Source organism: Barbus barbus (genome assembly GCF_936440315.1).
Source record: "Barbus barbus genome assembly, chromosome: 12".
Classification (NCBI taxonomy): domain Eukaryota; kingdom Metazoa; phylum Chordata; class Actinopteri; order Cypriniformes; family Cyprinidae; genus Barbus; species Barbus barbus.
This window is the reverse complement of record NC_136740.1, coordinates 29,796,195-29,811,327: the sequence shown is the minus strand read 5'-3', so window position 1 is coordinate 29,811,327 and position 15,133 is coordinate 29,796,195. Positions and strand designations below refer to the sequence as shown.

The following is a 15,133-nucleotide window of genomic DNA, read 5'->3' as shown; positions in this document are numbered from 1 at the left end:
TTTGGTTATTCTGTGTACTAGTAAGTGCCAAGTGTAAGAAACTGTCCCGAGAACAACGTGATGTCTGGTCAACCCAGACATTGTTTCATTCTCTAAGGCTTTTCCTAATGTTCCACTTTGAGAGCTGTGATTTATATTTATTTAATTTCAATTCTCTTTTGCTACAGCCCTCTGGCACATGCCATAACTCATCATTATGGGTGCAATAAGTCAGATAAGCAGTTCGATATTTAATGTTTCCCTCAGATTTGTTTGGATGTTATCTGGGTCTCACGGGTGGATGATTCCTACTCACACTTCCACGCCGCGGCCGACTGCGGGATAATGTTACATGTGTTTATCAACACGGGGGAGATCGTGCTGTTCATCATCCTGGCCTGGCCTCCTCATCCCGATCTGAATTGCAAATTTCGGCAGTTAAAATCAATAGACAGGGACTGGGATTCACACGCGTGGGCGTGTAATTGGGAAAAACATAAGGGCTGGTATTGCTTCTGACAGGTCATTTATCCCACTTTAGTTAATGGTAAGCGTGGCTGGTGTTGGCCGCGGCTGGATTCGTCATCAAAACGCGGTCTATGTTTTCTCTCATGCTTTGTTTCTACAGAATAAACACTTTGCAAGTTGTGCTGATCTGTTTACCACCAGGGGGGATCCCTTAGAAAGGCTCGTCCAATAGATGCATTCATAAAAGCAAGACAAGGCTGATTTATTTTTTGTGGTTTAGGAGTCATGTAGCTGATTCATGTGTTGATTACCAATCCTGCCAATGGAACCCTATAATTCTTACAATAGGCCTTTTTGAATAATTAATTACTTGTTTTAAATTAAAAAATAAAATCTATTTTACCTGCTAAAATTCTATATACACTATACACGTACACTACTGTTTAAAAGTATAGGGATTTTTTTTGAAAGTCTCTTCTGCTCACCAAGGCTGCATTTATTTGATGAAAAATACAGTAAAAACAGTAAAATTGTGAAATATTATTACAATTTAAAATAGCTGCTTTCTATTAGAATAGGTTTGAAAATGTAATTTATTATTGTGATTCTATGTTGTATTTTCAGCATCATTACTTCCGTCTTCAGTGTCACATGATCCTTCAGAAATTATTCTAAAATGCTGATTTGCTGCTCAAGAAACTTTTTGGATTATTATCATACTTGCAAAAAGTTGTGCTGCTTTATATTTTTTTGTGGAAACCGTGATACATTTTTCTCAGGATTCTTTGATGAATAGAGCGTTCAAAAGAGCAGCATTTTAAAAAGAAATCAAAACTATTTCTAACACTATAAATGCATTTTGCTGTCCCCATTTTAATGAATGCTTAATGAAAAAAGTATTAATTTAAAAACAAACAAACAACGTTTTGAACAGCAGTGTAGTTTGTCTTTATTATATTATTTTTTCATTAGAAAAAAAAATCTTAAAGGACGAGTTAAAAAAAGAAACATTTTTTAAAGGGGTGGTTGATTGTTTTTTTTCTAGGCTTGATTGTGTTTATGGCGTGCAGTCAAACGTGTTCATGCTTCGTTTTTTAACGAACTTTATTCCACACCGCTCTGTCCCTTCTCTGATAAACGCCTCGATTATTTCCTGGTTCTATGAAGCCCCTCCCTCAGAAATACACGATGGGCTCTGATTGGTTAGCTGGTCCGGTGTGTTATGATTGGCTAAACAGCCTCTAGTGCGCGTCTAAACGTCCCGCACCTCAGCTCAACTGCATGTGCTCCCCTTGTATTGTACACAATGTCATCGTCTATATTGCTCATCAATTTGAGCCCGAATGAGACGCAGAGGATATTAGTGAAAGCACGTGCAAGCATGGCTCTTAATGGTATGTCATTTTTTTTATTGTTGTCGGTTCATACTTTTAGATACGCTGTTATTAGTAAGTGTTACTGCGTCTGCTAGCTTTTAATATACAGTTTTATCCTAATTAAAGTTGTTAGAAGACAGAATTGCGATTCATATATGAATAGATTTTTACATGCACCCCTAGTTTTTTTATTTCTTCCTCTTTTCTATGGCCGCGCCCCCTTCGTTGCGTGTTCCCGGGGGCAGGGTTTGTCTGGGTTCGTGATGTATCGGACTTGGGAAGTAACTCGTTGTAGTCCCTACGAGCCGTTTTTGTAGGTATTAAACTGCCAGAATTTTTAAAGATGATATCTCTGTTTGCATTGAACTTTCAGCGTCGTAACAGATATTGTGTATGCTCAATCAGCAACATTACACACTAACTAACGTTAAAAAAGTGAAATTGCAATCAACCACCCCTTTAAAGATATATTTTATACCATACCAGGATGAGTAAATTGTCAGATTTTTCTGTGAATTATCCCTTTAAGAATCTTTCTAAAGACATTCCAAATTTGCGAAACAAAATATATATGTATTTTTAAATAGCATCAAATCAATTTGCTTTCAACCACAAGATGCATACGCCTAGTTAAAGTAGATATTTGCTTGTTTATTTCTTGTTTATGAAATCCTCTGTCATTGATTTCCGTCACAGACGTGTCAGTCACGGTGACGTGAACCGCCGTCGCTGAGGGCAGCAGAGGTGGCGTCCCGTCAGCTGTCAGCTCCTATCCTGCAGTCGTGGCAGGACGGTGCTCAAACGTGTGTTACACACAGTGTTTGCATGAATGAGAGGAGACAGTCTCGTAAGGAGGAAGAGGAAGTGCAGCACCGTGGGAGGTTCACACTCGCACACTGACATGTTTGCATTGCATTATGATGCTGCACGTCAGGAAACGTCTTGCGTCTGTCAGTGGGCAGCGGGAGGCTGATATAAGACAACTCTGACTATCTTGACATCCTGGAGTTTTTTTTGAAGGTTCCACTTCAGGAAAACAAAAACAAAAACAGATTTGGGCATTTGAACATGAATATTATATACATCAGAATGCTGTTGGAAGTTTAGAAAAACAACAAGTGCTTTTTACTCAAGACATCTCGAAGTCGTAGAAGTAAAGCTTTTATGCCCATTTAATCAGTAGTTTGTCTTAAAAGGTCCCTGTATGGAAACGATATACTGAAATTTAATCATCAACTGAATATGTTTCACATTTGGCACTTTAAGATTAGGCGGATTCATTGATTATGATAGACCTCTGATGTTACCGTTTCTGGTTTGGACATTTCACATTGCACAAGTCAACAAGTCAAAATTCTATTTCCATTTAGTTAGCAAGAAATAGAAATTCACCATATCTGTTTTCAAAATGCATATTGTTTATCATATTGTGCATGATTCATCCATCCATTTCATTTTAAAAAACATTTTTGTTGAGTTCTTGACTGCAAGCTCGCATTCAGATCTGTCTCCATCTAATCAATGACTGATGGACGGAAATCCCCATCCTTTATTTCTTTTTCGATAATTTGTTACACTCTGCTGTATGTTAAAGTACAAAATAAATTATTCTTCCATTACATTGTGACTTGTATTCATGTTCTTATTTATACATGTTATTCAAAATTTTCTTTGTAATATTTTTTCAATCTTGCTCTGCCTCTTAAACAAATTTCCCTTCACTACTTCCATTACATCACAAAAGACATTCTTGGTTGTGTTGTGCATGATTTAAGCATGCTTTTCAAAATTAAAAGGTTTCTTCGTAATCTTTTTGTAAACATGCTCTGTCCGTGAAACAACTTTCACTACTTCCATTACATTGCAACTTTAATGCACATCCTTGCTTAAATCTTGCACAATAAAACCATGTCATTCAAAATTGTAAAAAAAGAGTTTCTTCTTAATCTTTTCATAAACTTGCTCCATCTCTTAAACAAATTTCCCTTCTCTACTTCCGTTACACTGCAACTTTAATGCATGTTCTTGATTTTATTGCATATGATCTATTCATGTACAAAAATCAAAAACGATTTCTTGGTAATTTTTTACGAAGAGTTTTTTACGACTCTTACATTGCAACTTTAATGCATGCTTTTGGTTTTATTGTGCATAATTTTAGCATTTTATTCAAAATTTTAAAAAATTTGTTTTTTCGTAAATCTTTACCAAACTTGCTCTGCCTCTTAATTTTCTCTTTTATTACTTCCATAACATTGTGAATTTAATGCATGTTCTTGGTGCTATTCTGCATGTTGTTCATAAACAGCTTTTCCATAATAATGTTTCAGGCACCAATGATGTATGAAGTCATGTGAATGAGTTTTATCTTGCTCTTACTATTGTTCTAGCAGGGTTTCTGCTGGTCTTAAAAAGGTCTTAAAAATTCTTCTGTTCCACAAATTAAGGCTTAAATCGTTGGGTCCCCCTTGAAAATGAGATCAAGCATCTCAAGGGGCTTTCCCTTAATAAATTCAAATTCAAATCAGAGCATAAAGTCTTAAATTTATAAAGTCACGGCATTAAAAGTTGCATAACTGCAAAAATAAGTTTCTTTCTCAATATTTGTGTCTTGTTTTATGATAAAAATATCCAAGCATCCTTGAATCAAGCACTGTGATCGGAAAGGTACAGTATAAGTTATTTCCACATTCTAGTGGTTGGGAGCAGAGCTATTCACGCTGTTTTCTGGAAAATTAATTAAAAAGTATAGGAGATCTGTTAAAAATTGCATTTTCAAACTATGAAGCGTTGCTAATACAAGACATTTACATTTAGAGGCCATATTGACATATAGTCATCCATTAAATTTATTCCTTAATTTTCTTTATTTGGTCTTAAAAAGGTCTTTTAAAGTCTTAAATTAGACCTTCATAAACCCTGTTATTGATTGTGCATGTTTTTGCTTTGACGCACAAATCCTAGAAAACCCTGGCGATTTCAACACATCATGTAAGCGAGGTTATTACGGTTGTTCTTGAGTTGTTGAGCTTTTCTAATGAGTTGTTTTTGATGGTTATCAGGTTTTTATTGTGCATGAAAACGCTTTGAATGAGAAGCAGCGTTTCCTTGCTGAACCCGGCGTGTTTGGAGCGCGAGGTCATTGCCGCACAGATGGTTTATCTCTGTTTCTTCTCTCTCTGCTCTTTTTCTCACTCACTTCCCGTGTTGTTCGCACGTCCTCCTCCGAGTCCTTCGATTTCCCTGCAGCCCCCTGTTGGCCAGCTGGATGTTCTCCAAAACCTGCACCCATCCTGCTGTTTTTAAGTGCCATCTCGTCCTCTTTTTAGAGTTATGCTGCAATTATATTATGTAACGTTTTAGCTGTTTTTCATGCTCATTTCAAACACGTACATGTGGTACCAATATGGCACGGATTCGTACGAAATTGACATCAGACCATAACTTACTGCGACTGATTGGCCTGATGTGATCTAATAAAGAAGAGCGTATCAGGTTTCTAAACTGCATGTCACTTGTCGGGGCTTAAAGTGGAATTGATTTAGGAGCCTCATCTACAGCTGACCGCAGAAGACGATTGTGAATCGAAAGTGATTTTCTGCTTGTGTAACACCGGCGGCTGGGCTGACATCTGTCTGCAGCAGGTTCAAGTTGTTGAACCATCATAGAACAGACATCAGAGGAGAGAGAGCCTGTAAATCAGTCTGAGGAGACAGAGGCATGAGGCGGACGCTTATCTGATAGATGGACAAATGAAGGCAGCAGGCGGTGGCTGAGAGCATCAGTGTTATTTCACAAGCTCATCGAAGACCGAGATGCTCTCAGCACACCGAAGACCACCCCGACGATGTCATATCCTGCTTCACTGTGCCTCATTTTGACATTAGACTGATTGTGACTAATATAAATCGATGAATAAACAGCATAGGAGATACTAGGAATGGGATTCGTAAGATTCCTTAATATTTATTGTAGTTTTTATTATTTTTTTAAGTAAATACTAAAGAAAAACATTATATATAATATTTTAGTAACATTTTTATTATTTATTTACCAAAAAAAGGGACAATGTTTGGTGGTACTTTTAGTCCTGTTGAGATATATATATATATATGCACTTTTAATCTACTTAGTCTTCCCAATGCTGATCTGTTGCTCATACGAGATGCACGCTGTTGTAGCAGCAGACCTTTCTGAGTGTATAATTTTGATTCGGGTTCTCATGAAATCCTCGGTGGAGTTTGTTTTCCCCTCCTCTTCCCCTGCTGTGTTTGATTGAAGAGCATGTTTGTGAAAATCGTTGGCCTTTAACGTGTTCCAGACTGCGCAACCACAAGTCGTGTTTCTGGTGAAGCCGCCGGGGGCGACGTTTTTATCATGCCATCCGATGGGTAACAGAGTTGACATTCAGCGTGCCGCTGGGGTGAATGAGGCTAATAAAACTGCTTTTTCGTTCTCTCTCCTCTCCTCAGATGGACCCGGTTCAGAAAGCTGTTTTGCATCACACGTTCAGCGCTTCGTGCTCCTCTAAAAGGAAAGCTGTCTCGTGCGGCGTGTGCCAGCTGAGGTTTAACTCGCAGGTGAGTTCTCTTCACTGTAACCCTGATATTCTAACCTAAATCCACTGGAGAAAAGTACAAATCTAATTATCCAATGCAGTCAAGGTAATATAATAAATACAGTGTGCGGACTTCTCTCCTTTTTCTTTGTTCAGTTGTCCTGCACCTGAGCCCGATCTGGGTGGTTGGGATGTGCACGCCTGTTTGACTTTTTTTAATATAATAAATATTACCATCCACACATGACTTTGATTTTATGTTAGTTTTACTAAAATTATAATTTTCATCTGCACTGCATCAGTTTATGAAACTTCATGTAATAGTTTTCAAAAGTGAAATTTTTGTCATTATTTACTCACTAAGCATGATGCTTATTTTCATGAAATATATGAATAAACACAACTGAAAAGTAGAGCTGATTGCAAGTTGATTCACAAATGCTCAATTTGATTCTGATTATTTTTGGTAGCCTATATTGCAGTTATAATGTACATTTTGCTTAAAGAAATACATTTTCTCTCATTGCTAATGCTGTAAATTTTACAGGACAATGTTTTGATTCAAACTGTTTTTTTTTTTTTACCATAACCATTCATTAAACAAGCTGTTGCATAAGAATCATTTGTTTTGTGAATCGGTCTACACTGGAGGTGGTTTCATGTGTTTGATTCACTAAAAAGAAGCAGTTTATCAGAGTCATTTGTTTGTGATTTGGTTTACATTGGTCACACTGTATGTGTTTAATTTGCTAAAAAGGACCAGTTCATAAGAGTCATTCGCTTCAGGAATCAGACCACACTGTGTGTTTTTGATTCACTATAAAGAACCAAAGTCATTCGTTTTGGGAATCGATATCTTTACCCAGCCCAACATACAAAGATCTGTCAATGCACTGTGTATAAGAAGGTCCTGCCCATACATTTGATCCATTTCTACTGTCATACATTATATATCGTCATACTTCCAGCCATCTATTAGGCTCAGACTATAGATCATCCACTGACACATCCGATTCATTGAGGATGACTTTGAAATGGCCTAGAGCAGTGGTCGGCAACAGGCGGCCCGTGGGCCAGCAATAATATCTGGCCCACACCCGTAGCCAGATTATTTTGATAGCGGCTGGTTCTGAAATAGATCTGTCATGACAGCAACAGTTACTCACAATCAGAGTATGTGAGTGGAGCGGTGTGATTTTGACTGGAGCGAGGAGTGGATTTTTAAAAAGTCGGAGAGTCGTGGTTTTCACTCGCTCCAAGAGCGCTCCACCACCATCATGAGTACAATTCATGCCAACGACCCGTAATATAACTGCATATTTAGCAAGAATTCATGTTAAATAGCTTGAAGGCTATGATGACTGCAGTGGACATGAGTGGGATGTTATATTTCTCAAGGAATTTATTTGTTCCTTCTGAATATTTTCAGCTGACAGCTGACTTTTTTTTCTCAAACTGTTATTAGTAATATACTAATGCCAACTGCCAAATATGACACTTACAAAGTAATATAATTTATGAACGAATATAGAAAAGAGAGAATTTTTTTTTTTTTTTATAATTCATAAAACTATTTCCACACGGGTACACATTGCGGGTGATAACCTCCCTGTGCTGATTTGCATGATATCATGTGTCGATGATAGCCAGAGATACGCATCAAAAATTGGCAATATTAAGAGGATTTAGCATTTCCAATTAATGTTGGCCTGTTACATTCTTCTTATTATTAGGCCTATTATTATTATTAGAGTACTTTTATTAAGAAATGACATGAAATTATTGCCCCACAATAATTTTATAGCGCATCACCGCATGATGTGCTGTGAGGATAATAAAATAGGCTATAGCTTACTCCTCATTGAAACTGTTTTTAAAAAGATTTTTTAAAACAAGTCTATTAATTTATACAATGAATTATAGGCCTATAATTATTATTATTAACACTGCAGTCATCAATGAAAATTCAGAGCAGCTTTATTTCATGTTTTTCAAAAACAACCTGTATTACGCAAAATACGTTTCTTCTCATGTTTTTCACTATATGAGCCACAAGAGAAATATTAAGGGAATAATTTAAGACAATTATATACAGTTATCAGGATATGTTAGAGTATATTCATCCCTCGTTGTCTCAGAGAGTATATGCGCCGATAATGCAGCATTAGCCGTCAGTTTTTTTTTTACTTTCACTTTCTCAATAGTGAATTGACTGACGTTCACCGGCATAACTCTTGCGCACAGTTTGCGCGTTGCTTGCTTGAGTTGCTTGACCCCTCCCCCATAATATCAATTGTTTATAGGCCACATATTAGGCACTTTTTTTTTTTATGTTTATTTTTCAATGTTAATGAGAGTGACACCGAGAGTTAAAAAAATATGAAAATCATTTGGAAATCCTTGGGGAGGCTGTGCCGGGGCTAAGCAATTTTCTGATGGGGCTATAGCCCCGTCAAGCCCCGCCCTAGCGCCGCCACTGCTGATTGGACACCGCCACACAAATGTGGCTTTTTGTTAATGACTGTCGTAGGATTTTACACAGAGTAACAGCTCACTAACAGTTACAAAATACCCAGTCAGTCACAGGCAATTCTGGTTGCATTTTTAATCAATTAATATCTTAAATTATCTTTTGACAATGTTCTGGCCCACCATCTAGTGGTGAAATTTCTTTTGGCCCGATGCCAATCTTACTTGCCGAACCCTGGCCTAGAGGACAATTTTATCTTCCGTCCTTCATCCATCCCTTGTCATTTTCCATTCAGGAGAACTTCTTCCTGTGTGCCACGCTTTCATCCGAGATATTTAGTCCAAATAGGATTATTTAAAAACAGCACTGCCCATATCCGCTCTATTAGGTGCTCATTTACAGCGTCACTGTAAGATATTAAGCTGTAATATCCGCAGGACCGAGGCCTATCGCATGGCAATCACAGCTCATTATGCACATCCGTCATGACCGTGTGACAGAATTAGTGGGAGGGGCTGCTGTTGACCAATCACACGCCCTGTAGCTCTCCAGCAGCCAATCACAGAGAGCATCTGGGAGAGATTATACATTCAAATCACGCCGTATGCTCAGCAAAACCTCATTATTATTGGTCGTTTGTGCTCCAGCTTCCAATCCGCTCCAATCTGAGCCCGGGAATCCTTTATGCGGCACATTTTCAAAAATTAAATGGCTTCTGGAGAGTTACAGAGTCCAGCCAGGCGTTCTGGGCGACTTTTGAAAATGATATTAGGTTTTCATATATCGCCACAGGTCTATTTGAATATGAGACGCTTGGTTATGGATTCTTCTGGGCGTATGAATTATAGATACATTTTATAATGGTGGAGGAGAGAAAACCTAGTTAGTTCTTGAAGTGCTTTTGCTCTTTGTCTGCCAAAAATGTGTCATTTAACTGTGTCCCATTGCTGGTGCCCATCTTAGTTAAAGGCTTGACCATCACAGGGGCAGCTTCTCTGTCATGCTTTTTTTTTTTCTTTTTTTTTTTTTTTATTATTTATAATTTTTAATATTTCTAATATTTTTATTTATAATTATTTACAGTTGTCTTTATAATTATTACCTTTTTAAATATTTTTATTTATTTATTGTTTAATATTAGTTTTTATTTTTTCCCCTTAACTTACTGCTAAAACGTTCTGGACCTTAGAATACTTCGCACACATGTTTTTTGTTTGTTTGTTTTTTGAGATTTTTATATTTATTGTTTATAATTATAATTATAATTACTGTACCAAAAAGTTAGTTCTGGACTTTAGCATTTGTGGCTTTGTTATTCACATGCTTGTTTTTTTATTATTTGTTTGTTTGTTTATTTATTTATTTGTAATTTGTACAATTATTTATAATATTAATTTGTTTTAGATTTATTATTTATAAATATTGTACAATTTTATATTTATTTTATATTTTTATTAATTTATTATTTAACATTATTTCATTTTATTTTTTTCTAACTTACTGCCCAAAAGTTTTGTCTGGACTAGTAACTTGGTCTTTGTTACTCACGTTACTCACATTTTATTTTAATTTTTACGACGAATTATCATTATAATATTTTATAATTACTATTAATTGTTTTTAATTACTTAAATATCAATTTCAAACTTACTGGCATAAATGTAAATTAGCCCCTAGCTTCTGTGTTTGTTACTCACATAAATAGGAGACACTTGGTTATGGATTCTTCTGGGCGTATGAATTATAAATACAGTAAATAATGGCAAGGGAGAGAAAACCTAGTTAGTTCTTGAAGTGCTTTGCTCTTTGCCTGCCAAACACAGACTGCGGCTCTAATTTGCTTTTCCCATGATTGATAGATAGCGTCATTTAACAGCGTCCCATTGCAGGTGCCCACCTTAGTTAAAGGCTCACGGGGCAGGACTGACTTCCTCCTCGTCGGGCGTCCACTCTCGGCCATCACAGTGGCAGCTCTTCCGTGTCATGCGTTTAATGAATGGTTGATTGCGGCTCAGATTGCACATGACATTTATCTGTGTCACTGCATTCTCCCCTGTGATTGGCCAATGGAACGAATAGCTGGAAGGTGTCAGGAAACATCCCATTCATCTTGCTGTTAAAGCCATTTTCATAACACTATCCCGCTCAAATTATGTGTTACTTACAAACCCCGTGATATAAATCTATATGATTAGGATCCATATCCCGCACGGATATTTGTACAAATACAATATATCAAAAGGAGTCTGATTCGTCATGACGTCTTATTGCTTTTCATAAAGGTATATCTGCCCTTAATGTCTTTACAAAATTACCTCTCTGGCAAGCAGGCTGGTATTGTGAAGAAATAAGTCGTGAAAGGAAAGTGAGTATGAAAGCAAGGCCTGAACTGAACACGCACCAAACACCAAATGTGAGTAAAAATCAGCTTTGGCAGGTAAACAGCAGTTTTACCAAGAGACTATAGCTCATATGGGAGATGGAATGTCATCTGTATGCTAGGAGAAAATAATGCAAAATACAGTTTATGGCCAGTAATACATTTCTTATAAGTATGCATAATGTATAAAAATTGTAAATGTTATTATTAAATTAAATGTAACTATAATTATTTGTAATTATTGTAGCTTTTTTTATTTATTGAATTTTTCCATTTCTTTTTTCTAACTTACCATTGAAAAACTATGCAAAATATATGTATGTGTGTGTGTATATTATTTATTTATATATACATACACACACTTTTTTTTTACAGTTATAGACAATTTATAATATTTTGAAATATAATTATTAAGTTGAATTAAATAATTGTGACTTTTTATATTTATAATTTTTTAATTATTGTTTAATTTGATTTATTGTTTCTAACCTACTTGCCATTGCAAAATAATGCAAAACACAGTTTTATGGCAAGTAATAAATATATAATAATTTATATAATTATGCATTATTAATAATATTACTTAAAAAAAATCAAAATAATATTTCTTTTATAAATATTGTAACTTTTATGTTTATTTCTTATTTCTTATGTATTATCACTTAATTTTATTATTTATTTTTTATTTATGTTTTATTTGTAGCATTTGTTATATTTTTTATGTATTATTGTTTAATTTATTTTTAACTTAGTGGCAAAAATATAATTCTGGACCTTTATTATAAGAATAATTTAATATAATTTATTTACATGTTATCATTAATGTACCGTTTATTGATTGATCGATTGATCTATTTATTTATTGATTTAATATGTAGTTCTGGACCCTAGCATCTATGTCTTTGTTACTCACGTGCCCACCTTGTTTTTGCACCAGCGAAGTCTGCCTTATTTAATCAAAGAAGCGTTTGGCCATCTCTTGATAGTATCCTGCATTGCTGCTTGCAAAGTCAGACAGGCGTCCAGGAGTTAGCGCTGAGGTAAACAAGGGCAATTGAAAGACGTTGCGAATGGCACGGTCCAATTGAGCCGTAATAAATCTGGTTTGAAGGTGAAAGCAAATGGCACAGAGCGTTTGAAGCTTCCTACATTGTGCCCACGGATATGAAAAGATTTGTTTCCCACCAAGTCAGCCACGATGAGCTGGAAGTTTTATGTATGGGTCTGTGTCATACGGGATAATAACCTGACACACGGACGACTGGGAGAGGCCATTCTTTTCTTCTCTGTCAGACTCTTTATTCCACACCATTACTCAAAGAGACTAGGCCAAAACCTAGTGAGCTGCTTGCTGTACACTGCCTAGGGAGCTGCCTTCTAAGGGAACATCCTGACTGAAATCAAACCACCGTAATCAAATGATTCCAGTGAGGAGACTCAATTAAGCTCCTGAGGTTGTAATTTAATACATAAATAAGCATAAGATACTTTAATATTGGGTAAAATAGTCAATTATTTAATTATATAAGCCGTAATAATGAATGAATCAGAAGTAGCGCTGTCAATCAGCCGAAATTGATAGTCAAATTAATTACATGATATGCTGATTAGTTAATCATTCCAGTTTAAGCAGGCACTAAATGTGAACGCTGTGAATGTTTAATTGAAGTCATTGTCATTCTTTCCAGCACAAACACGTCTCCTTTATATGTAAATTAAGCTCATTATGGGTTGCACCTTATTCACAGAAGACTGTGCCGTTTGACTGATGCAATTAAGTATGCTAAATCACAAAATTTATCACAAGGAATCAATATTTATTGATTTACAGAAGACATTACTATTATAATGGCAATGGCAGATAAAACATTGAATAGGCATAAAATGAAGAAGCTGGTATTGAATTGCTTCAGTGATTTTTTTCCACAATGGGATTGCTTTCTCTGTGAAGAATACATGCAATGCTGGCTTGGAATATTGCAAATGAAAGCCTTGAGTAAAAACAGACAAATTTAGTGTCATTAAACTTTCTAATTAATGATTTTAATTAATACATTAATGAATGTTAACATATATGTTGGTACCCTGTGTTGGAATTGATTAGTGAAGCTACAAACAAAACAGAAACTTGTTTAGCACATTTGTTTTATATAATTAATATATAATGGTAATGTATTTAATACATTTAATATATTAATATATCTATGATTAATTTAAACTAAAAGTTTAATCATCATAATTTCATTATGTAATGTAGGCTTTGGTTTAGTGTAATTTCTTTTTTGTGATATTTTGTCACTGAAAATAATAAATGTAATTAAAAAGCATACAATATTTTTAATGATTTAGTATTATTTTAAGAATACTTTATATTATATAATATGTAATATAATTATATATATTTATATATATATATAATTATTTAAATATTCAACAATTTTAAAATGTAAAAATGTAAAATTTTAAAATAAATATTTTTATGCAACATTTTTGGAATTATCCGAACCCACTCACCTTCTTAATGACGTTTGCCAAGCAGTATAATTAATATTATATTGAAATACAACAGTTTCTCATCTCTATAGCATTTATACTTTTTTCATTTCCTTCTCAAAATTATCAAACCATTTTTAGCTTCACATTTTTCACATAGAAAAATTGGAAAGTTGTCCTTTTCATTGTGCTGTACGCCTACGGTGCCTTAAAATGCTGCATATGTAGGCAGCTCATTAGATTTTGGAGCAGATCCAGACATTCTATACGTACAGGTGAAGCACAAAGACGCTGAACAATGTGAGATTCACGAGCAAGCAGGCTTTCTCATACTGAGAGCCCCATTTTACTGGGCTGCACTGAAGATGGGCGTCATGTCACCTTCACCCTCACAGATGGGTGGTTTGATGTCGATAAAATGCGAGCATGCCACATTGCAGTGCTGCGTCGAGCAGCTTGTTTGCTCATGGCTCAGAGCTCCTTCACCCCTGTCTGATGTTGCTAACACCTGGTCCGGGCTGGCCCTCTCCACGGGTTGGCCCGTTTTGTGTTTCCTAGAGCCAGGCATTGGCCCACTACAAAGGCACCAAACACGCCAAGAAGCTGAAATCCTTGGACGCTCCGAAATGCCTCAAACACAAGAGTTCCCTGGTCACCAGGGAAAATACCAACAAGGAGCCGCCTAGAAGCCTCTCTCCCTCCACAGCGGCCAGCAACACTGACAGAAAAGGTAAGAGAAGAGACGTTATCTCATGCTTACAAGCATTGCTGTTATGGCTGCTCATGCTTGCTTGAATAAACCCCCAAAACCGAAGAGTTAGTGCAGCTCATCTTGAACCGTTTGCAACAGACATGTATGGTACAAAGAGCAGTGTCTTGATTCTTTTTGAAGTGTATGTTTATTTTTTTAGAGATTGGGCAGATGATAAAATGATGTGGAAAAATGGCAAAACATTTCATAGAGTTAAAGTGTGGTCACATTTACTGTTGCTTGATGAAATTTCGATGAGTGGAAAGAAGGTGTTGCAACAATTTTGTAAGCAATCTCAGCATAAGAACTTATCTTATTGGAGACAAAATAATTGATGTTGTTAAAAAATACTGCGAACACAATGCATGTAAGCAAAACTAAATAAAAAAATGTCACAGTAACTTTTGTTCGGCGAAACTTTGCAGGTGAAAGAAAGCTGTTGCAGCAATTTTGCATCAAAATAACCTGCATATTATTGGAGGTAAATTTATTTATATAGTTAATAAAATACTATAGACATATAATGCATGCAAATAAAACGAGATAAAACAGGTGAAAGAAAGCTGTTGCAACAGTTGCATTAGTTTTGCATGCAACCTCAACAAAAGAACCTCTGTCTTCAGAGTCAAAATTATGATTTATATAGTTAATAAAATAA

The 15,133-nt window shown here is 35.7% G+C and overlaps 1 protein-coding gene across 4 annotated transcripts in view; it reads left to right on the top strand.

The window, feature by feature from the left end:
- znf385d (zinc finger protein 385D) overlaps window positions 1–15,133 on the top strand; it is a 71,700-nt gene that overhangs the window by 32,542 nt on the left and 24,025 nt on the right. For all 4 annotated transcript variants that reach the window (XM_079429677.1, XM_079429679.1, XM_079429678.1 and 1 more), the window contains 2 exons: window positions 6,296–6,403; window positions 14,283–14,454. In XM_079429677.1, coding sequence (XP_079285803.1) covers window positions 6,296–6,403; window positions 14,283–14,454 — 280 coding nt within the window. The remainder of the gene's footprint in view (window positions 1–6,295; window positions 6,404–14,282; window positions 14,455–15,133) is intronic.